The sequence below is a fragment of the Haemorhous mexicanus genome, chromosome 5 (genome assembly GCF_027477595.1).
Source record: "Haemorhous mexicanus isolate bHaeMex1 chromosome 5, bHaeMex1.pri, whole genome shotgun sequence".
NCBI classification, from domain to species: domain Eukaryota; kingdom Metazoa; phylum Chordata; class Aves; order Passeriformes; family Fringillidae; genus Haemorhous; species Haemorhous mexicanus.
In genome coordinates this window covers 49,311,980-49,327,380 of record NC_082345.1, presented here as the reverse complement: position 1 = coordinate 49,327,380, position 15,401 = coordinate 49,311,980, and the positions used below count along the sequence as shown (strand labels likewise).

The 15,401-nt window shown below is 36.3% G+C and overlaps 1 protein-coding gene across 3 annotated transcripts in view; it reads left to right on the top strand.

Annotated features, from left to right (window-relative positions):
* DOCK4 (dedicator of cytokinesis 4) overlaps positions 1 to 15,401 on the top strand; it is a 221,108-nt gene that overhangs the window by 148,054 nt on the left and 57,653 nt on the right. For all 3 annotated transcript variants that reach the window (XM_059847108.1, XM_059847110.1, XM_059847111.1), the window contains 9 exons: positions 577 to 674; positions 774 to 857; positions 954 to 1,054; positions 1,393 to 1,474; positions 2,291 to 2,461; positions 3,789 to 3,981; positions 7,302 to 7,429; positions 9,633 to 9,767; positions 13,726 to 13,824. In XM_059847108.1, coding sequence (XP_059703091.1) covers positions 577 to 674; positions 774 to 857; positions 954 to 1,054; positions 1,393 to 1,474; positions 2,291 to 2,461; positions 3,789 to 3,981; positions 7,302 to 7,429; positions 9,633 to 9,767; positions 13,726 to 13,824 — 1,091 coding nt within the window. The remainder of the gene's footprint in view (positions 1 to 576; positions 675 to 773; positions 858 to 953; positions 1,055 to 1,392; positions 1,475 to 2,290; positions 2,462 to 3,788; positions 3,982 to 7,301; positions 7,430 to 9,632; positions 9,768 to 13,725; positions 13,825 to 15,401) is intronic.

The following is a 15,401-nucleotide window of genomic DNA, read 5'->3' as shown; positions in this document are numbered from 1 at the left end:
GTAATCTTATTTGTAGGTATCATTTTGGTTAAGAAAGCTGAAGGAAAAGGAATTAAAACAGGTGGAAGTTTGGACATACTCAGGTATTTTTCTTAGCTCAGAATAGTTTACTTTCCAGAAGAGATTTTTTACTTGTTAATCAAGTGGGATCTTAGAGGCATCGTGTTTGATCTCTAAAAAGGCATAGAAACATGAGTGCTTCAAATACATTTCAGCTAGCAATTAGGAGATTGTTTCTAGCTTTCAGAGAGTACCTCTGGAAGGCATCCTTCAATGGGATGAGAGAGGGCAAACAATTGCTTTATTTAAAATAGTATCTGAATGAGATTGCATGATAGAGTGGCCACAGGAGAGTGATTTTAGTGACCCAGTACCATGTTCTTATGTTTGTATTGGTGGAGTAATTGCATAATGGGATGAAAATGTGTTCTTGGGAAGTTCATATTATAGCAAATCTGAAAGTGTTTTCTTTTGTTTTAATGATGCCAAATTTTGCTGAGAGGACTGTAATAGTAAAATTTAAAATATGAAATGCTGCTTTGCTTTCAACTTTAATCTTGCATTTTGTTTTTGCAGGAGATATGCTTGACCTTCTCAAGTGGAGAACCCACCCAGACAAAATTGCAGGTTGCCTCTCAAAATTAAAAGAAATTGATGGTTCAGAAATAGTGAAGGTATATACCTTTTCATATTTTGAGATGATATGAAGGAAATAATTTATTTCTATGTCACAGAAGTATCTTGTTAATAATACTCTTATTCTCTCCCAAAAGTTTCTTCAAGATACACTAGACACTTTATTTGGTATTTTAGATGAAAACTCTCAAAAATATGGATCAAAAGTATTTGATTGCCTGGTAAGTTTCATTTTGTGATCATGCTTAACGCTAGCTAAAAGCCAAGTAAATTTATAAAAAAAGCTTTGGGTTTTTTTCTTTTTCTCTCACGTTTAGGTTCACATAATAAATTTGCTGCAGGACAGCAAGTTTCACCACTTTAAGCCAGTAATGGACACTTACATTGAAAGTCATTTTGCAGGAGCACTTGCATACAGGTGAAGTCTGTACTTTTTCTATCTGACTTAATACTGACAGTTTTACCAAACTAAAAGAATCAATCATTAGGTTAAGGAAATGGTGTATCCCTGTTAAAATCATTCTTCTGCATATTTAATGCTGGTGTTATTGGCCATTCCTCAGAGATCTATTAGGTGCTCTTCAGCAGACTTAAAACTAAGTGTACTATTGAATCTGTGGTGATCAGTGAAATCTAGTGATCTATTTTTTATTTTGCCAGTGTTTCTCATATGACAGCTCTTGGTTTGCATTTTATGTCCAAAGTTAACCCTTCTCCCACTTCTGTGTTGTGATACTTTCTGATGTGCTTTTATAGAGATCTTATAAAAGTGCTGAAGTGGCATATTGATCGAGTCACTGAGGTAGAGCTTCATGATCACATACAGGAAGTACTAAAGGTAATAAATATTATTGAATTATGTATTTGAATGATGTATTCATACAGTACACATGGGTTTAACTTAGGGAACGAAGCAGAATATATATAAATGATGGAACAGTAGTACAATTCTAGGGAGCTGCAGACTTTCAGGGCAGTCAGTTTATTCATTATTCTCTTTTGCCAGTAAGTTGACCACTGGGGCTTACTACCATTAGTCTGTGGTGCTCTATGTTCCTTGCTGAATGAGACAGAGGAATCAAATATAGATTACACTGGTGGTATTAACATCCATGGCATAAATCTAAATGCTGACTTAATGGCTCAGTCCTGACACCAGGGAATTCTACCGATTGTGGTGGTTGTGGTTGTTCTTGTTGCCCTGGTTTGTACCATCAGAAAAGCATAGCATGCCATCAGGCTGAGTCATACAACACAATAATCCCATTTGGAACACGTGCTACAATTTGGAAATACAATATCAGTGTGGTACCCTTCTGTGTTTTTCTGTGCTGCTGTGAACTTTGGTGTCTTGCCACTAAGAGAGGGCAGTGTTTTGAATTGGCATTCCAACAGTTTTGCAACTTAATTTAAGCTTTTTTTGGAGGGAGGGAGGGTGGGAGGAGAAAGTGGTGTTGAGTTTTTGCTTGTTTGTTTTGGTTTGGTTTTTTAAAATAAAATTTTGTTGGTTTTCCAATAGAGAGATTTACCAAAACTAACTAATGGGCTCCTGTTTCTGATTCTTTTCTTTATTTGAATATAATCGTTGCATGTGCTCTGTTTGGAGATAAGCATGTTCATTTTTGTGAGTTATCTCTGGTTTTGGCATTTATAGGCACAGGAATACATCTTTAAATACATAGTTCAATCTCGAAGATTATTCTCTATTGCTACTGGAGGGCAAAATGAGGAGGAATTTCGCTGCTGTATTCAAGAGCTCCTTATGTCAGTACGCTTCTTCCTCTCTCAGGAGAGCAAAGGAACTTGTGCTTTATCCCAGCTACAAGTAAGTTTTATGGCTTGATGGCATTTTTCACATCCAGTGTAAAAAATGTATGCCTGTTCAGAAAGAAAATGTGGTTTTGCTAGAGCAAAGTGGCATTTTCAGCTTTCCATCCTACAGTGTGAAATTTTCATACCAGCACTTTCTAAAAATGCTTGGAATAGGTGATCCTAAAGCTGACATTTTATTTTGAATTATAATAATTGTGTTGATGGATAAAAATAAAACAATTTATCTGTTTTGGTTTTTACTACTTACTTTAACCACACCGACACTGAAGAATTTGAGTCATACAAAAGACTATCAGAGCTTTCATGCTTTATAGAAAATTTTTAAGTCTTGATTAAACCATATGGTTTAATACTCAGATGATATCTTTATTTCATTTGAGACTACAAAAATGGGCTAGTGCTGCAGTGTAGAGGCAAAACACAGGAGACAGCACTCTACATTAAATGCTTATAAACATACCATCCTCTTCCCACGTTTCTGTAAACAGAGATGGTTCAGATCCTGTTAGGAATTAATGTTTTCTAAATCTCTGTGGAAAACTGTTCCACTAAGAAAATGGCAAATCAGAGAGAACAGAGTTAGAAAGGTAATTCTTCCATCTCATATCGTGTAAGCAGCTGGAGTCAAAAGACAACAAAAGAATGCAAACAATTACATTTAGGATTCTTTTTCAGTGTTTTTAACTCATGTTCTGCAAACAATGTGAGTGTGTAAGTAACTTTTCACAACCAGCAGGATTTAGAGAAGAAGAAGGGAATGTCAGTTTTAGCTTCTTTTCTCTGGTGTTGTTCTCCTTATTTTTCCAGTGTTTTGTTTTCATATTCATCAATGACTTTCTGACCCATTTTAAAGGTTGTTGAAGGGAACCAGGACTACCAGTGCTGCCTCACTCCAAAATAAAAATGTTCAGTATTTAAAAAATGGAAGATACAGAGGCTGTTACACTACTTACCTTAAAACGAAGTAAACCAAACCACACAAATATCTTTTGTATCATATCAGCTAGATTCTGCTATACTTTAAAAAAATTTCTCTCATAGAGGCATAAATGTATTTAAAGAATAAATATTTTTTGTTCTGAGTTGAACCTTCACTTTGTCCTGGGAGAAATTAACAATCATTACATATTACTTGAAGGAAATTGTCACAAGTGTAAGGCTGTTAATGAATGTGAGGCTATTCATTCTAAAAATAAGGCTGTTTTTAAAGCTATTACCTACCCTGGAAGCCAGGCATTTCTCTAGAGTCACTTAAATTTCTACAGTTTATTAAATTCTATAAATGTCAAAACTGTTCTGACTGTCCATTTTTACCCTAGGCTGTGTTTCTCAGCTCATTCCCATCAGTGTACTCAGAACTTCTGAAGCTCTTTGATGTGAGAGAAGTGGCAAATTTGGTTCACGATGCTTTGGGCAGTTTGCCAACAGTCATGCATGGGGATGAGTCCCTTCAAGCTGTTAAACTGCAGAGCATTGGGAAAACTGTGGAGAGTCACCTGTACACTAACCCAGGTAAGGCTGCTCTGGGCTGCCTGCAGGTGAGGAGCTCAGACTGTGTCCTTTGTACCTGGGCCAGCAGGTGCTGAAGGAAATTGTGTTCAATTTTTCCAAGCAGGCTGAAGCTTTGACCATCTGTTTAGATACAGTAATTGAAATTAATATCATCCTTCTGAAAGTAATCTTCAAAATATACTAGAGTGAAGAAAGTATGTCTCTGCAGAGGCATTACCTCTATATGGAAATTAGGGAGGAAAGATGTGCTGTGTATTAAATGTTAATGTTGCATAGGAAAGTCACAAGGATTGCCCAGAGTCTAAGATTGCCCTCTCTCTAATTATGCCAAGCACATACTTGAAAAGCTCTGTGTCATGATTTTTTTCTTGTCTTTCTGTATAATGTTTGTAAAGGGCAAATATTAGCATTTAAAACAGTCAGCTAATTTGAGTTCCTGCATAGAAGAAAAATTAGGACAGTGAGTGATGGCTCAGAGTTCTGATTATTGCACCATTCCTTGCACTCATTAATTTTTCTGTATCCAGTGGCTGACACTGCAGCTGACAATTAGCAGGAAAAAGAGTAACCTCAGACAGATATTCTCCAAACTTTCTCACCTAGTCCTTGGTGAATCCAGAGGTGAATGAACCAGCTCTCCTTTTCTGTAATACCACTACATCTCTCCACCTAAACAGATCAAGACAGAGGGGTATTTAGACTCTGGGCTTGTAAGGAATATATCTAAAGCTGTGATACATGCAGTGGTTGTTTCAATAACTGGCACTATTGCCTCCCATGCATAGTTGCAAGTCATTGTAAGATGCTTTTTGCTACTCCATTTGCTATGGTTAAATGAGTTTCTGATCATTTTATGAAGCTTTTGCAAAAATGGGATACTTAAAACAGTTGAATGAGGATGCTCAGTTTTGCCTAAGATGCCTCAGGACATGTTGTGTGTAAGAGTTGGCTATTTACAAGTCAAGTGTTGCTACATGTAGATTTTTGGTGTTCAAAATGTAGTTCATGATGCTGCACTTATTTTTAAGCAGAGCACAGGGTAGATGGCACCTCAGGTGAGGTGCCAAATGCTGTGTGGGCTCATCAGGAAGCTATCTAGAATTAACCAAGAAGAAACACCTTGGCACAGGGCTGCTCCTGGTTTCTTCTGACCTTCTGGACTGAGGGATTTGAGTTGTAGCTGCAAGTGAGGACCTGTGGCCCAAACAATAATGTTCATACATGAAGTGTGTGAAAGAACCACTGTTACTGCTCTGTGATAGCTGTGGAGTTGAGTAGTGATTGGATTGAGCTTTCTATCACCTGCTTGCCAGCACAGTACCCCAGCCACAGAATCACAGGCTGGTTTACACAGTGAACCTTTATCTTGGCTCTTGAGGATGGATTGCCAGATAGCCAAGAATTCAATACTTTAAGGCCTAAGAGAATGCAGGGAAGAGGAGCCATCCCCTGTAATCCAGGGGCTAAGTCTTTTTTATACAAATAGAAAAGTCCTGCCTTATTGTTTCAGCTGAAGGCATTAGCTCTGTTTTTTCATCCAGCAGGAATCAATAAGCAGATTTAGCAGCGGGGATCCGAAGGTGGCACTTTTCTAACCACAGGTCTGCACATTGGCAATTTCCCTGCCCAGTGCCTGCCCCAGACTCTAGAAGTCTTGCAGTGGATGGGTCAGTGGCAGCTGGGCACACTTGACTTCTCAGAACACTGGGGACAATGCTTGGCTAAGCCAGGTTCTGAGGTAGAGAAAAAGAATATGCTGCCTTGGTTTCTTTGAGAAACTTCCCCTCTTTTGTGGTGCTGCAGGCAGGTAGGAACTCTCAGGGCAGTCCTGATGAAAACCTGCTGAGGCACTTGCAGAATAAGCAGTCACTGGAGAAAGGGTATTTATTGCCCAGTGTTGGGTTTCTGTACCACTGGTTTTCAACTGATTGATGGTCATTTGCTTACTGCCTTGCAGCCTTTGATTATAATTTTCTTTAGTAGGAAGATACAGAGGTACACCTGAATAAATAATAAACATGAAACACCCATTTAGAAAGAGCAAGCTAGGTTTTATTTCAAAAATATGAATATACTTAAATAGTGTGTGCAAATGGGCTTGTCCATATGATTTGTCTTTTATTATACAGATGACTAGACAATAAAAACAAAGGTAGTAAAGCATAACAATATTAGTGCTGTGTTTCAGTAAGCAAAAGAAACACTAAACAAATAAAATCTCAGAATAAATATATCGTCTTGTTCTTCCTCATTGAAAAAGTAGAGGAAATAATGGGGGGGGGGATGTTTATAGAAAGTGTAATCCACAAACAATAACTGCATGGAAAAATTGTTTTAAAAAAGTAATTTTCCAGCTAGAGAAATCAATTTTTAGCATATAATTGCATTAACGAACAAAGGAAGTAGATGAATATATATCTATAATGCAGCTTATAATCATTAAAGTTTTAATAGAGGAAATTATTCAAGTACATTTCTATGGGAAGATAATTTCCTAATTATGGAAAAGATTTTAAAACAACAACAAAATGAAAATGGGCAATATCCTTCCCATTTGTTAAGTTGTGAATAGGTGTTTAAAGTGTTATCACAAGTGTTTGAGGGTTCTTCCCATTTAATATTTTCTTTAATTGTAAAAAAAAGGAAGCAGAAATAAGTAGCATATTAATTATGTTCTTGCATAATTTTCAGCAAAATCAAGACTGCAAATAACACCGAAGACCTGTGTTTAGAAAATGAAAGAGTAGAAAGGTCAATTATTTTATGTAGAAATCAATACTCTAAGTTGCTCATACTCAGTAAGACTGAGGAATCTGGAAAAGCAAAAATTCTGAAAGAAATCTGAAAATACTGCAGCTGGTCTGTAAAGTAGAACTTTTTTGTAGAATAACATAAGTTCCTCCTGAAGTCTGTCAGAACATTGGCATATAAATGGATCGTGTCACATGGCAGGAACACTAGAGCATAATTTCTCATTGTTATGAATACAGCCATTACTGGTCTACTTTTTTTTCCCTAATAATTTTGGATGACAGTTCAATAAATACTTAAAATTTCTTTTATATGTAGTATATTCCGCACAGTGGTGTTTTTCTTCATCCATGATATAAGATAGTGACTTTCAGCATATTGTTGACTCTTCAGGCATTTGCTCATGATTATGAAGTAAAAGCTTCTGCTTATCAAAAATTTTTGTTAAAGCTAGCAAAAGCTTCTGCTTATCAGAAATAGTTTTGGACTGGAGACATATTTTATAGATGTATTAAAATTAAATTACTCTATGAGAAGCTCCTATTAATGAAATTTTTCATTTTTTCCAGATTCTCGATGCATTCTTCTTCCAGTAGTTTTGCATCATCTCCACATGCATTTACAAGAGCAGAAGGACCTTATAATGTGTGCCCGTATCCTTAGCAACATATTTTGCCTCATCAAGAAGAACAGCTCAGTGAGTAAACACCATGTCACATCCACTTGAACTTCTTTATATGGCTCAGTGACATTTAATGACACAAGCTGGACCTTGCCCAAGAGCATTTTAAAGAGTTCTCTGAGTAATGAATTTGCATAAACATGCCATTCTGATTTTTACATGACCCTTTTCTTTCCATGCATGAGTATTTTAATTGTATCACATAGTGTTCTGACAAGCTTTTGCACTTCTTGAGCATTGTGTTGGAAAGAAGGAAATGTCCACTTTCTTTTAGGGACATTTTTTTATTGTGGGCTGCGTATTCTTAGGGGACACAGGGCTGATCTGGATAAAGAGATTGATATGAGTATTGCAAGGAGATTGCACTTGGTTGCTAGTTGATAAACTTTGTGTCCAGTTTCTGAAGTTTGTGTGAATTAATTAATTAATTGTTTCTGAATTAATGTGTGAAAGCTGCATATGAGATCTTGCTCAGACAGGTGTATTGCAAATGGGATGGTGATATGTTCTGACAGACAACAGGATATAAAGCAATTAAAACCAAGCATTTCCTGTAATTAGAGCAATACATGCATGCCAAGGCCAGCATGCATTACCTTGTAATGCATTAGTGAGAGCTCCTTTATGTGCTTTTCCTTTCATACCACTTTCAGCAATTAAAGTTGCTTTGTCAGTGATTTGATATGGATGTGGCTTCCACCTTGGGTGCTGCAACAACATATTCCTTCCAGCTGCTCCTGGATAAGTATAAAATCTCATCACAAGACAAAGTGATAGATACTAAAGCAGAGCTGTGATTTTGGCCTCGGAGAAAACTTTACATATCTGGTCTGAATTTCAGGAGATCTTCCATTTGGAGTCACCAAGCCAGAGATGTACACAATTACAAGTGGATATCTACATAAAACTCTCCCAAATGTTCAGGATATGCAGCTACTATTTTTAGTATTCTTTGAATCATTGAGACTATTAACAACTTGGTGACTTGGGCTTGTTTTTTTGGTACATCAGTACAGAATTTCAGTCCTTCCATTGTAATCAAGATGATTTGGTGATTGAGGGAACAAGGGAATTTGCAGTAAGGCAGCTTTGAAAATTAAGGCTATTGCTCATTCCAAAAGCAGTTTGTAGTAGTAAAGAGAAGGGTCCTCATGGTGGATGCAGTTCCTAAATATACTATGTACTGTCTGTTTTCATAAGAAGCCAGTTTAACAGTTCTTTGATGCTAGATGAAGTGATAGAGAACATGGCTTGATACTAGATTCAACTTAAGTCCAAAAAGGAATTTTGAGTGTTGTTATAAATCATTCGCTTTATGGTGTCTAGGAAGCAAAATTAAACAAAATAAAAAGCCCAAATCACTCCTACACTTCAATGTCAGCAAAGGTGACCTATTTGTTTGTCAGTTGAGTTTTAGCTTGATTGTTTTCATTTGATTATCAAGAGTTTCTTTCTGTGAAGAAGAGTCGTGTTAAACAGTGGATAAAATTGCTCAGATTAAGATGGTGGTTTCTGCTGCAGTGGAGACTTAAAACATTGAAGCAGGGAAAGCATATTTCCATCTGAATTAAAAAGGAGAAGTAACTACAGCTTGACTTTATCCAGTGTTTTCCAGCCAGTAGCTGAGGTATTCACGGTCTGGTTTGGCAGTGAACACTTTGATTCCTTTGTTTTGATCTTGTGTACAAGCAGTTGCAGGCTCACCTAAATGACTAATTTGTTTGTGCTACTCAGCTGCTGGGAGGCAGCGTAGCTGGGCCTTACTGATGAAGCATGTCCTGAAGGTTGAGCACCATCTGCTTACTTCTGGTGATAGTTCCAAAGTGTAAAACAGGATTTTGCTTTTGGGATTTTAAGCCTTTCTTGGCAATTTCTCCAGAAGATATATGAGTGTTACCTATAAAAATGCCTGAAAAATTTTTGTCTATTATTTACTGCCTTCTTCTAAATGTCAAGTGAAAATAGAGCTATGGAAATTTCATGAGCATTTACATATTCAAAGTCATCCCTGTAACTGTCCTCTGTGATGCAATTAATGAAAAACTGTTAGGAAAAATTGAATAGAATTAAACAAAATCTGAATTAGAGATTAGTCCTTGTTTCTTGAATGTAGCATTCACAGTGAAACTGCAATTAGTTTCTAAAGCTACATCAAAGGAATTATACTTGTGGTCATATTTCTATTTTGAAATCTTAAATGTTTTATTTATTATTGAAGGAGAAATCAGTCCTGGAAGAAATTGATGTGATTGTAAACAGTCTGCTAGATATTCTGTTAAGGACCATACTGGAGATCACCAGCCGACCACAGCCATCAGGCTCTGCTATGCGCCTCCAGTTTCAAGATGTGACTGTAAGTTTCTTGCAGTGAAAGAGCTCACAATTGTCACTGGTTGGACTACTAGACTTGTGAATATATTGTCTTTGTATCGTAATTCAGTGTTAGATTTTGTGTATAAAAGAGCGAATGAGGAGGACAGTGAAAACCTTTCTTGCATTCTACTAATTTTTAGTGAAATAGTAATTTTTTTCATTAAGTTTATTTATGGATTCTGACCAAAAAAACTCAAACCCAAAAGCTAACATTTCTTTTGAGACTTTCAGGTTAGTAATGATTTCAGTATGTTCCTTTTGTTTGCAATATATCAGCTTTCTGAAACTCTCCTTCAGTTTGAATTCCTGAAAATAGAAGAGTATCAATCAATAATAGTTCCTAAAATGCAAACATTTTTTCATGATGGAACAACTCTAAAGATGCCTGCAGAATCTGTGATAACTTGTACTAATCTAAATTTATTACTTGACAGGCACTTTGTTGTTCTCTGGCCTAAGAATTTGAGCTTTGTTTTTGTCACATGAAGCTGAGCATACAGGATAGATTTAGAAGATTAGCAAATGATTTTTTTGGTGAACCTGCTGTAACAACTCATGGAAATTAGAAGGTTGAAATACAGGCATTTACAGAAAAGTCTATGATGAGCATTGATCAAATAAAATGAAGTGTTGTTTTGCTTTGTTTGCAGCAAGGTTTTCACTTCGCTTGTCAAGGGCAAATTTGTTCTAATATAGCCAGGGATGTGACCCCAAGAAGATATGAGGAGTTGGCATTTAGTGCAGAAAACGTACTATGCTGATTGATTTACCATTTCATTATACATTTATTAATTAGTCGCTCAGTGTTTACACTGTAATAATTTTTGTTAATGAATAGAGGGTTGCTTTTCAAACCATAATTTCCTCTGAGATCAAACATTTCAAAAGCATTTAACAAATGCAGAAAAAAAATGTGTTGCCAGATTTGGGGTTTTTTTGCTTGTTTTCTCTCTTACTTTAGACCCACAGAGAGCAAACTGCATATGGAGTATTTTATGGAGCTGACCAAGCTCTGTAATAAGATGACATTATGCTTAATCACTGGTTCAACAGCAATATGTATCTAAGAGTTTGGGAAGATTTCTCTTTAAAATACAAAATTGCAAATGTATGTCATGTGGCATATCAGGCCACCACAAGACAATCTAATCTAAAGAAAGGGTGATAGTGTTAGACTGTTAGTGCAGCAAAGCTCTGATTTCATTGCCTTGTTATGAGATATCCCCTTCCTTGCAGATTAAGTTTTCATTAAACACCATGACAGCAAATTTGTTTTACACCATCAAAAAATTAGACTTTGAAAGTACTTTCAGGTTGCAAAATTTTCTTTTATGCATCAGAAAAGCCATGTTATTGTCACTGCAAGCTCTCAAAGAATACTTAATGTGGAAGTGACTCACAGCACAGCAGAAGGCAATTATATACATTTATGTAGAAATATCATGCAGTATGGGCTTCTGGCAGCACATGGAGCCAAATTCTTGGAACTATTTGTAGAGGATGTATGATAAAGTACTCAATGTGAGTACAGCAGTAGAGTCTGTTCCAGTATGTTGCCATTATTTCAAACTGCATGTGTCATAAAAAGTTATTGGTGAGATGTGCCATAGGAGCACACTTAAAAAAATTCTCTCATAGTTTTGAATGAGACATAGTCTTCCTTGTGGAAGTAGTCCCAAACCCATCTCAGTGTGGTCTCCTAGGCCCATTTGTCACTGTTTTTCTTCACCAAGAAACAGCATCAAATGAGGCAGCACTGGGATTTGTGCTGCCGTGACTCCACCATTTCTTTCAAGCAGCTATGGTAGCTGGATTGAATTTAATTTAATCAGTCAGCAGCCTTGTTCAAGGGTAACCTGGAAGATGGGTGTGATGCTTTAAACTGAACATGAAATAGATGCTGCTTCAGGGTGACAGTGTTATGGATGTTGCATTGGCAAACGTGGAATTTAATGCAATGGGGAAAGTGAAATTTCTGCTTTGGTTTGTCACTGCATTAGACCTTTGGACTTCCTTCAGAAACAATGTTAAGAATTGGCAGAAAGCAGTCCAATTAAAGTTAACTTTAATTGTTTTTAGATCTTGAAAGTTCAGTCCCTCAGAACCTAAATGAGCTTCAATTTAATTGAAAGCTCCATGGCTTTTAATAATTGTGCTCCTGAAATAAAACATAGGTAGATTCCTTAAGTAATTTTTTAAGTGATTTTAGTATACTGCTTGGCTTGACTTTTGACACTGGAATTGGACCCTAAATGTTTTTTAGAAAGGTTGTTATGTGTGTGGAATTTGCTTTTTATGCATGATTTGAAAGCTAATCTGTGGCCAACACTGGCAGAAATCCTACAACTTTCATTTTTTTGTTGAGTTCAACAAATGAGGCTGAATATGTATTGCTCTTTTAAAAAAACAGCCTGTATAGCTACCTACATTTAAATTAAAAGCTCAGATTTAGAAGTCAGATAACAATTAGCTTAAGTTGATACTTTTATAACACTAATCTGTCTATCAACTATAATAGTACAGCTCTCTATAATAGGTTGTGATTTTTAATATACTACTATATCAGTTGAAACAGATATGGGAACATAGAAGAAAGGTGGCTAAAAAGGACTGCTTAAAATGCCTAGGCAGGGAAGGAATTTTTGTAGCTCAAGCCAGCAATTGGATATACAGATTTTTACAAGACAGCAGCTGTAACCTTTATGTTTATGCCCAGAGCATGAATGTTAAGAGATTTTGTAGCCTTAGGATATTGTTTTGAGAATGTGATTCTATGTTTTTATGAATGCTCTGTTTATTGTAAAACAAAGGGAAGTAAGAAATTTCCAATCATGACTTCAGTGTAGAAGTTGCCAGTGAAAGCCATCACCTCACACATGATCAAGTGTATCAGGTATAACCACAAATTAATTAGGCCTTCCAATGTGAAGTCTTGAACAGCCATTCCTGTGAAAACATACTGCTTCTTTTTACTCTTATTTTCTGTTTTTAATGAAAGATGGAGGGACATCTTCCCAAAATTTCACTTGATAAGCTAATGAAAGACACAATTTTAAAGTACTGTTATCACCTGTCTGTTCTCTCAGTCTCCATTCCTGGTAGAGGCAAAAATATATTTCCCATTTTTTAGCAAGCTTGTGAGATTTCAGAATTGTTCTTTCCAAGCATTGGGATGCAAACCAGACCTTTCACTCTTCCCTGTCCTCATCAATTCTGCAGTCAGACCTGACTGATGCCATTCAGTGTTTCTTCCCAGTCCAAAACTGAATAAGCAGACAGGAAAGGGTGAATGGAAGAACCTGTTCCTTCCTATCACATCTTGGTTGTTTGATTGCTCACAGGAGATACCCAGTGCAGTTCTCTGCTCTTTCAATGAGAAATTCTTCTGTAAGCCCAAAGAAATTGCTGAACAAAACATTTTCAAAGTTTGTTCAGTCCTACAAATGAGTTTTCTTTTTGACAGATCTTAGGGTTTTGAGATGACAGAATGTTTTTAATAATTCCCAGCTAATTCCATTCATTTCTTCCCTAAAGGAAAACAATAGCATTCTTCCCAGAATTCTTGCAAAATATGTTTGTTTACATTTGTTTCAAAGCTGAGTTGACTAAAGAGGTTGTAATTTGAGCAATCTAAGTAATTTGTTTAAAAACAGAAACAGGGAAAACAAATAACAAATAAAAATTTTACTGGTTTAGCCCTGCTGGAACTAATAAAAATAGATTTTTTTCTAAGCAAATAAATTCCATTTAGGGAAAAATATTTGCTTAAATGGGAAGGAAGTGCAATCAATGCATTTTCACAAAATGTGGAGTTGAAGCCTAATTGTAGATTAATTTCCCTTGCATTTGTTAATTATTTTCAAGTGCTTATAATGTAAGAGTTTAAGCTCAAGTGCAGAAAACATTACAATATTTCTCCTCTTGGCTTATCTGAACAGGGGGAATTTGTCTCCTGTTTGTTGTCACTCCTGCGACAAATGACTGATAGACATTATCAGCAGCTTCTTGATAGCTTCAGCACAAAGGAGGATCTGAGGGTGAGTAACAGAAATGTCTTTCCACTTGCTTAGGCCTTTTTATTTCTCTTTTTGATTTATCTTCCCGTTAAGATGACCCTGTGCTTTGATGAATCACTTCAGTATTTAAATGCAATGTGTTTTACAGATTAGCTAACTATTGCACGGCTTTTTTTGGGAACTTGAGGTCACTCTCAAAGTTGGGCAAGGCTGTTATTGCTTCTACAATGACAGTAGATAGAATATGGATGGAGGGAACTATAAATTTGCTTTAAAGCCATGAACTTAGCCTCCAAGCCACTTTTGAAGATGGTGTCGGTCTAAGGTTACGTTGCTCTTGTTTGATTCTTACTGTCAGGCAATTGGGGAATTTTATGTTTGGCTTATTATACTTGCTTATTTTTTTCATTCATTAAGTTATGTATGGCAATAGCAAACATGCAGCTTGAGAAATGCATAACCAACTAACTCTTCATTTTTCTTAGCTGTGCAGCACGTCCATTGGCAGGAGGATGTGTCAGACTTACAGTGTCTGTCTGCTCATTTCAATCATAGAAAAGAGTAGGTGTGGAGGTCTTTTAAGGCAACTTCTACCAGTTTCATGAATTGAGTTGCTGCGTTTGTGGAGATAAATCATTTTTAATTCCTTTATGGAGGGGGCGGGATTAAAAAAAATTTCTTGAAGTTAAGATTTCCTCCATTAACATATACACTAAGATTTCCACTGTACTGGACCCTGGAAAGTTATATAGTACCAAATTTGGTCCACACAAAAAATCTTGAGTAATCTTTTATGCACATTATTCAGCCAGTAATCCTGTCTGAATGTGATAATATATTTTAGGTGTAACTCCTTAATTACCATTTGATATACTTAAGTGCTGCCCTGGAAAGGGAAGTCTAATCATAGTGTAATTTTAGATTTACTTATACTCCTGATAGCTGCTTAGAGCTGAAGAGAGCATATAATTTGTGAGTGCCTTTTCTTTGATTGAGGTGGTCATATAGAGCTTGACAGATAGAAAATGCTGCTAAGAACTTATCAGAAATCAAGAACACTACCTAGGAGGTGTATAGGGTGAATTATTTTGATGTAAGCAATACAGCATCTATTTTCACCTAGCATAGTTGCTATCCTTAGGCAATTTTTAGTAAATATGGTGGAACCTAGGCATTTTTTAGTGGGAATATTTTACCTTTTGTGTGAGTTCTGAACCTCTAGGTTTTCCTAGAGGTTTCAGGCTTTATTTCTCTTTCATATACCTGTGAAATACAGTGTTGAGTTTATTCAGACTTTTCTTCCTTCTAGAATATGAAAAATCTCTGGAATTAATGCCTGAATGGTGTTTGATTTGACACATTGAAATTCCCCCCACGCACATACCCTACTATTACACAGAGACATATGGAAAGCAGCTGTAGCTGGTGCCATCAGCTATCACAACAGAGGTCTTACCAACTCAAGTCCAGAGTTTGTTATTTCCATTCAGATCTCATTGAATCAGCATCAGCTCAACCAGTGATTCAGTGGTAGTAGTCTGATCATCATCAATGCAGCATTCCTTCTCTTCTGAATCTTAAATAATATACTGTTTATT